At 44.7% G+C, this 7,872-nt stretch overlaps 1 protein-coding gene across 1 annotated transcript; it reads right to left on the bottom strand.

Annotated features, from left to right (window-relative positions):
• Positions 1 to 654: 654 nt before the first annotated feature.
• Positions 655 to 6,940, bottom strand: T265_11106 (hypothetical protein; the record flags this gene model as incomplete). The annotated part of the gene is made up of 2 exons (XM_009177671.1): positions 655 to 834; positions 6,800 to 6,940. The coding sequence occupies 2 exons, from the start codon at positions 6,938 to 6,940 to the stop codon at positions 655 to 657; spliced, it is 321 nt and encodes a 106-aa protein (XP_009175935.1).
• Between the last annotated feature and the right edge of the window lie 932 nt (positions 6,941 to 7,872).

Here is a 7,872-nt window from a genome sequence, read left to right as displayed (position 1 = left end):
GCGCACAAGCTGTTAGACCTCGCTCGTCCGGCGCACTAGTTCACCGTGGTCTTTCGAAAATGTATTCAAAGTTTTGCATTAAATTTACGAATTGAAATCAGACTGATGTCAAATCTTTCGCAAATTAGGAACTTCCGGATCCCATTGCTGAGGCGCACGGTCCTTTTCCTGTTTACGTGGTACATCTACGACTAACCGGTCACTAAACCATGCTTTTTTCTCCCGGCTTTTGATGTCATCATTTTAAAAACTCTATTGATAAAATAAATGGGTTATGCCCAACCACAGATCACGTGCGAGTGAAGGTTTACTCGATCGCCTTGTGAAACCACTACAGCAGACTGAGCATTGATCTTGCTCCATGCGAGCAGGAACAGCTCCCAAAATCCTTGGAGGTGTGGCCACTATGAAGCGTAATAATGCTTAGGAAAGTTGGACCCACCAGCTACTGAATGTCGGTAGGTGGTAGAAAACTTACGCTGGTTCAGTGGCTCTAATCGGCGTACATAGCCAGATAAATAGCCTCTACCAGCGAGATAGGTCGCTCAGTGTATCTCCAATCAAGGGACCCAGTATTTCCGTATTCATTGTCGTAAAAATACTTTCCAACATGTGAGTTTCATGGACCCATTCATCTTCGAAACAGACAAGTTATTAGTTGGTGCAAATAGTTTTGGCAGTTGGTCTTTCCATTCTCTTCTTGGAATTACTATTCGGTTGGTGAGTGTCTTGGGGCGCCCGCTTTTGTGAAGGCGGGGCCCAAGTTGCAATAAATCTGTCTAATTCCATCAATTTTACAATTTCCGTTGACAGGCGAATGAATGCATCGTGTTTCTGTATTCAGTTCTAATTTCGGAAACTGCAGTACGTTTTTTCGAAAGTGCGTATGTACTTCTTTCCAAAAAACGTCTGGAACGATTACTGAAGACACTGTAGTGAATTGGACAGTTTTCTTTCAACTTCACAGTCCTAGACGCTCTTGACTTTGGGGCTGTAATAAAGCTTATTTGATATTTTATTGCCTTTTGCTGGCTGACTGCCTTTCAGTTAGAGGTGGGCTAGATCGTTTTCTGCACATCAGACAGCAGACTTGTGGCGTGCACATGCGACCACACCCCACCGCGTACGTGCAACAAATCGGCCGTGATACAAAAATCAATCAATGAAGACGAAAACAGAGGAATAACTGAATTTCGCTCACACCGCTTGACCCGATGAATATGCATTTATGAAACGTTGTCATTGGCCAAATCATCACTTATGGGATGTACTCAGTCCACGGATGATAGTCGTGACAAGGTTAGTGAAAACATTCATACGTTAAATTAGCCCTGTGTTATTGATTAGATCCGAGTGTTTTAGGAAGTAACGCTGAGTCACTGCGAAACACTCTCCTGCTAGCTTGTTGCAAAGCTGCACTTTACACGGGATGTTCAGTGCTGCAGCTCAAAGATACTGGGAGAATGTGTCGATAATACCGCGCGGCTGTTCACTCGTTCAAGGTCGTGTCCCTAACGCGTCTATTGGTTGGTGCAACCATCGAATCACTAATGTGTTCACCAACTGGTCGATACGATGAAACGACGCAGCGGCTGAGCCTCAGCTGAATGTTGGGTGAGCGAAATTCGGGTTAGTGTTCTAAGTTAGGTCTGGTTTGGACAGAGGGGGGAGCAGAGTTGTGCGTGTTTTCTGATTGTGTTTTTTTTTCAATTCCGCTGCAGGCCTACGAGGCTGGAAAGTGTGGAAGCGCTGTCTAGGGACGATCGACCATTACTGTGTAAACAATGGCGTATGATTAATGTTACATCAAACTCCAAATGATGGAATATACAAATGAGTCTTAGACCGCATTTCCTGCTGCAAACAGCATCAATGAATGAACCTTCTGTCACACTCCAGAGTTCAAAGTTGATTGGCAATTTAACTCTCCGTGTAGCACTCGAAGCGAAACGCGATGAGGATTGGTGATGAAAATACACATCTTAGTGTTATATTCCCTTTACTATGTTTGAATCCTACGAGAGGATAAGCGGCGGTGGACGTTGCGCATTTTCTAACCATAACGTACACCAGACTCACGTGATCCCAAAGGTCGAATTCTCTGGTCCACTAGCCAAAAGGCCCTTCGTTGCACCTAACCAGTTGACTGGATTTCCATATGAAGAGCAGGGACTGAAAAACTGTCCCACAGGGGCATGAAGGGCCAACTAACCAAAATGTTTCTTTTTTGCCTACATCATACATGCTCCACTATAAAATTGAATTATGGTAAAGAAAAAGCTAGTCATCCAAATGGAAACAGTTCACGCAGTCCACAGACTAGCTCCAAAATGCAATGTCCCCCCCCCATAATGACCTCCAACGTGTCACGTGAGTTAGGTGGGCATAATACGGAGAGACCAACAGACTTAAACACGAAGGCCAGAAACGTCACTTAGAGAACGAGTCGCTACGAGACTGGTAGATTTCATTCTTTGTGTTTGGATGGTGCGTGGTAGACTGTGCTATCTGGCTGGGTACAGCCTGGTAATCGCCTGGTGCCCAACTCTCATCTGTACATGTCAGCAACAGCCACAAATCTTGGATGGATAAGGAGCAACAGAACAACCGATCGCCACCACAATCGTCCAAAATTGTCTTGTGATAACTGAGTCGTCACAAAATCGGACAGTGTGAATCACCATATGTTGCACTGTTGGCCAGGTTAGTCACAACATCTTTTCACGTTTCATCTATGCGCCGTCTAGAAGAGTAGTATGTCAAGGGGTGATTGCATAAAACAACTCTGAACTTCGAATGTTTTCGGTTGGGTAGTCTTCAACTTGATAGCTCAAACGACATGGCTCTGAGAGTGGTTTTGATGTCTTGGGTCGTTCTTGCTGTATTCCTATGGCACTGTTGATATGAAGTAATAATTTTATCAGCCGTTAAGAAACCCTTCTGGAAGGTGATATGACTGTGCAGTGGCCGTTATAACATGTCAGTCTACTTGAAAGCAATAGGATTGGAGATCCGAGACAGGACTACTTACTTGATGGAAAGGCAATTATGGTTCATCGGTCTAATGCTTGATCGCGACCTCGGTGCCAGAAACTGTGAAAAATAAAGACGAATAGGATTGGTTTACAAAACCACTTGGTTATACGCAGCATCCCAGCATATGTATTCTAGTCCATGCATCCCTCGACTAGAAGCAACTGCTACCGAACCTTTAAGCGGTTTCATTCATTGGTTGAGAAAGGGAGCAGATACTTTAAACTTCCATCGTGAGGACAAGAGGCTTAAGGAAGTTGTTCTGCTGTCTTAGCTTGTGACTATCAGAGGTGCAACCAAAACCCTCGTAAATATAACTCAACAAAACTGAAATCCTTCTCGAAGCTGGGATGAGGGAATCGGTTCCACAAACAACTAAACTAGTCTGACTGCAAGTCAACTGGTTCACAACCTGCAAACATGTCTAGAGTCTCAGTACGTCTCTGTCTTTATAGGCCACATGCAAGTGTATCGTATGGGAGGTATGAGAATGCCTTCTGACGTTGACAATGGTACATACAAGGAAGAGTTCTTTCCTTCGATTTCAAGATCGTGCGCTCATCTACGACTGCTCAAAGTCGAATGCGAGAGCAGACACATTCCAGAAATTCGCGTAAACTAATTGACCGTCATAAATGATAAGTCGTTAGTTCTTTGCGATAACGCATACCCGTTCTGATTCCGATGGATGATGGTTATCCCTGTCTGATTTACAATAGGTGGAGGTTTGGAAGCTTCAGACAATAGAATTCGGCGATATACCACCATATTTCAAACGTTTACAACACCACGCAATCTTGCTTGTCGAATGGTACCTAAAGTTCTTCGATCGATAAACCTGTGATGAGACTAACTACAAGAAAGCGTATTCATCCCCAGCATGTGTGCTGCTCATGCAAGACAAACTAGCTTTTCGAGAGGATACGATTCTTTCCGTGACTATTTGTCTACACCAACCTTGACACCACATCCAAGTGAACCAGGAATAGAACGGGTGGTAGTATAGCAAAAACTGTTCTCTAACAGCGGTAGTTTGCACAGGTTTCTTGTTCTTAAACGACTCAGCAGGTACCGGGTGGATTCATGCAGATGTGAGTTCACCTTTTCTGGCTTGTCCAACAATGGTGTGTACTACGCATGACTAAATGGATAACCAGATCGGTGGATTGACCAATCGGTTCCCAGCACACTCTTCAGATCAATAAGTCTGCATACTGTGCTAGTAAAGGTCGTGCAACACAAGCAGACAGGCTAGCTGTTCACTGCATGGCTGTGCCCTGGTTGGTAAAACGAATGCTGTTACCCGAAATGATGCCTTCTAGGCCCGTTATTTTTGAAACCCCGAGGCTAAAACGGGCTTTTCCACTCTGAATGGGACGGAAAGTCAGAATCATTAGGTTTGCGTGAATAGGATTGTTTCTAGAAAGCCATGCCAGTGTAATCCTCTTTCAGAGACAACTCCCAAACGACCTATCAAAATCGCTGTCACGTGTGTACTCTTTCCATCTTCACATTTTCACGTACATTTTCACCTTTAGGTCTGAGTTGCAATGCGAACATGTTTCGAGCGTTTGCACACACTGAATAACTTCGAAGATTATTGCGACCTCGCAAACCCGGGCGAGTCTAGTTCTTCGGAATTATGATCCATTCCATCAGGTTTACGAGTGTTTTCTGCAAACCAAACTGATGAATCTGTGCCAACTTAACGATGGTAACATGGGCTCCTCACTGCCGGATTTTCGTCAGACAGACTCAAGTTGGTGACATGAAGAGACACCCTAGAAACTCTGTCTGACGTTCTATTTTTACCCGGTTAATGGAGTGCTTGCGCAGGTCTTATCCGTTAGTAAAACCACTCTAAAACCGAGAAATACTGTACGGCTTTTTCCTCCCTATTAGGAAACATCAGCAGTGCGCATCTCAAGGAACTCCAGGGAGTTTAAAACACGTGACCTCGCAGCTAGTGGCTACAGGATATGAATTAACAATGTGATTAACTCGCACATGGACAGGATTTGGCGTCACTCATCCATAAATCATCACTCACATCCACATCACGTGGTCACACGGGTTGATTGGCTCCTCAAGTGAAGACTGCTCAAACGGTACTTCCACTCACTCTTTGGAAGACGCCTTCAGTTCACTGTCGGACACTGTATGCATGATACGAATTAGCATATTGTGCTGACATCTTGTAAGACGGCGATACGCAACCAAACAACCGAACTTATGGAACACGGTGCCTCCTCTGATATTGTTCTCAACAAATAAAGTAAATGGGTTTTTCGCATCTTCCCGTAACTATGACATAATGGAACCCCTATTAGTTGTTGCCTGAATGTGTTTGCTGTCGTTTGTTCATTCACATCAGGCCTGCCGTCGTCACAGAATAACCCAGTGCGGCTATCTACAAGGAGGAGAATGACAGTATACCAAATGTGGTAGGCTCAAAGTAGTTGTTACATTGTTTTCCTTATAGTAACAATGTAATAATAACAGTAATAATGCATTAGTTTTCCCTAATTGGCTCGAAACTAATCGAATGATTGTCAAAAATTCCCTGAAGCGGTTGCGAGAATGTCTACTGTAGAGGAGAATGTCGGTAGCTCAGGTAGCGTAGATGGTCGTTGGCTTGTTCGCTGAGCTGGGCAATTCGGTTGGAAACGTTTCATCACCAATCGAGGTGACATCATCAGTGCGTAGTTGTGCGTAGCGGTGGGTTAGTGTTTGTGCTAATTTTTGTTCAGATCCTGTCGGTGTCTGAAGAATGAAGTGTCCCACGGCACAAAACTACATCAACCCGGTTACTATGGTCCAGGAATAGTCAGATGCACCCAAATTCTCGATATCTGAATAGCTTTGTGGTATCTTTTATCACGTACCAAGACACTTCAGACACTCGTGTATTGTGTGGCTGTCGTGCGTAATACGTTATATCAAACCTAGGAACGCCGGCCTAGTTTGCACAATTTCGGCATACCGATATGTCCCCGTACGGGAATCCCCGTAACCGTATTTCCTTTGTGATTTTATGAGCAATCCCCGGCAACATAATATGAAAAAGGTGGTTTTCACAGACCTGCGCTTTCGTGACAAATGAAAACTACTGTATAAAATGGCACGGAAAAAAGCTGCTTCTCCTTTCGCGTGTGGCTCTCGTACGAGATGGTGAATCTACCGTCTGCTAGATAACCGGATCATGAAACCATCATCTCTATCTGGAGGGTGTACTACCAAGAGGTTCGACCCCCCTTTTGCATTTTTCTCAGCGGCAGACTCCTAAGGGATTCCAAGATATGCTCTATTCGACAAATATGCTGTGCATGTGAAATCTTGTGGTGAAAAATAAGGGTTTATTTATTCATGTGGGAGGGAACTTGTTTGAATAATTCGTCTAAACCAATGTGAAGATGCGTGTCGCAAGATTTGACAACGAGAGTCGTCATTCCCCTGGGTATTATTCTGGATGCATATATGCAGCATCGTCGGGGGTTGTACGTGCGCTGGGATACCGCCAAGACGCCAAAACAGGGGACAATCCAAACCTTTGACTCAAAATCCCAACCGCAAGACAGAGGTGATTGACATGAGACCGTCAGAGCATAGCATAACATCAGTGTTCAACGCTGACGCTTCGCTGCCATATGATCATGATTTATCTGGAGGCCTTTCTATGAAGATAAGAATGAAAGTGAATGGGCATGGGACGTAGTACTAGCCTGTCTCAATCATTCCGAACACTCATTCAGGCAATGTGAATAACTAACAACAACAAAAACCAATGAAATCGATTAGCGGTCACATGATGCAGCCTCTCAAACCGAGCAAAGTGAGGATCACGTGGGCCCCATCCTGAAGTGTGAGTAACACCGAAAGCAACCAGACATTTCGTAAGATCTTTCATACCCCTCTGTCAGGTCATAGGTAACCCGACTCATTGTTTCCGACACTCTGGAATGAGCACGATAAACACCACTCTCTTGGGTAAACCATGATTCAGTATGCGCAATACATAGCCTAACTAATGCAGCTTTTGATGCTAAACGCACTCTTCGGTTCGGGTCCCTGTTGCTCAACCAAAAGCTTGCTCTCTAACGGCTTAGATACGGATCCGCCGACACGGTTGTCGACAACGGTTGTCCAAGACCTGAAGACGTCTCAGTTCCGCTGCTCGAACAGGCCATGTTACATCCATACAACAAAACAGACCGTAATGTAACCTCATACACACGTCCATTGAGATTCAGGGATATAACGCTTTGCGGCCAGTAGTGTCTCAACTTATCAAAAGCAAAGCGAGCCTTGGAGATTCGTGCGCTGACCTAGTCTGTTAAACTAAAATCGGAATTAATACAACTTCCAAGGTATGCAGAACGTCCTGCAAATTCGAGAGCCACCCCGGGATCGTAAGTGATGCGTTCAGTAACTGCATGTCTGGGAGCATGACCTTGCATATTGTGGATGGAAGGTACGTACCAGAGGACCGGATGACTTTGGTCACTTCATCCAAAAACACCTGCGCCTTCTCGTCCGATGTCGTCTGCGTACTCTAGATCGACAAAGTTTTCGTCAGCAGCTATCTGAACACCAGGGTTCCGAAGACCTCGCAGTGTTCATCTCATCATTTCATCGATCACGAATTTAAATAGGAATGGAGAAGGTGGACATCCCTGATGGACATCGGTTTGTGTGCGAAAGCCTTTGGAGGACTCTCCGTATACTCTCCGACGTCCGAGATTCTGAGAATACAAACAATTCATTATGCTCACAAACTTCCGGAGCATTCCTCAACTGGTAAGCCTGGTAAGGAGAAAAGATCAGCCAAAGGTGTAGGTT

Source organism: Opisthorchis viverrini (genome assembly GCF_000715545.1).
Source record: "Opisthorchis viverrini unplaced genomic scaffold opera_v5_448, whole genome shotgun sequence".
Classification (NCBI taxonomy): domain Eukaryota; kingdom Metazoa; phylum Platyhelminthes; class Trematoda; order Opisthorchiida; family Opisthorchiidae; genus Opisthorchis; species Opisthorchis viverrini.
The sequence above is the reverse complement of the archived record's forward strand: the minus strand, read 5'-3'. Positions and strand labels throughout refer to the sequence as shown.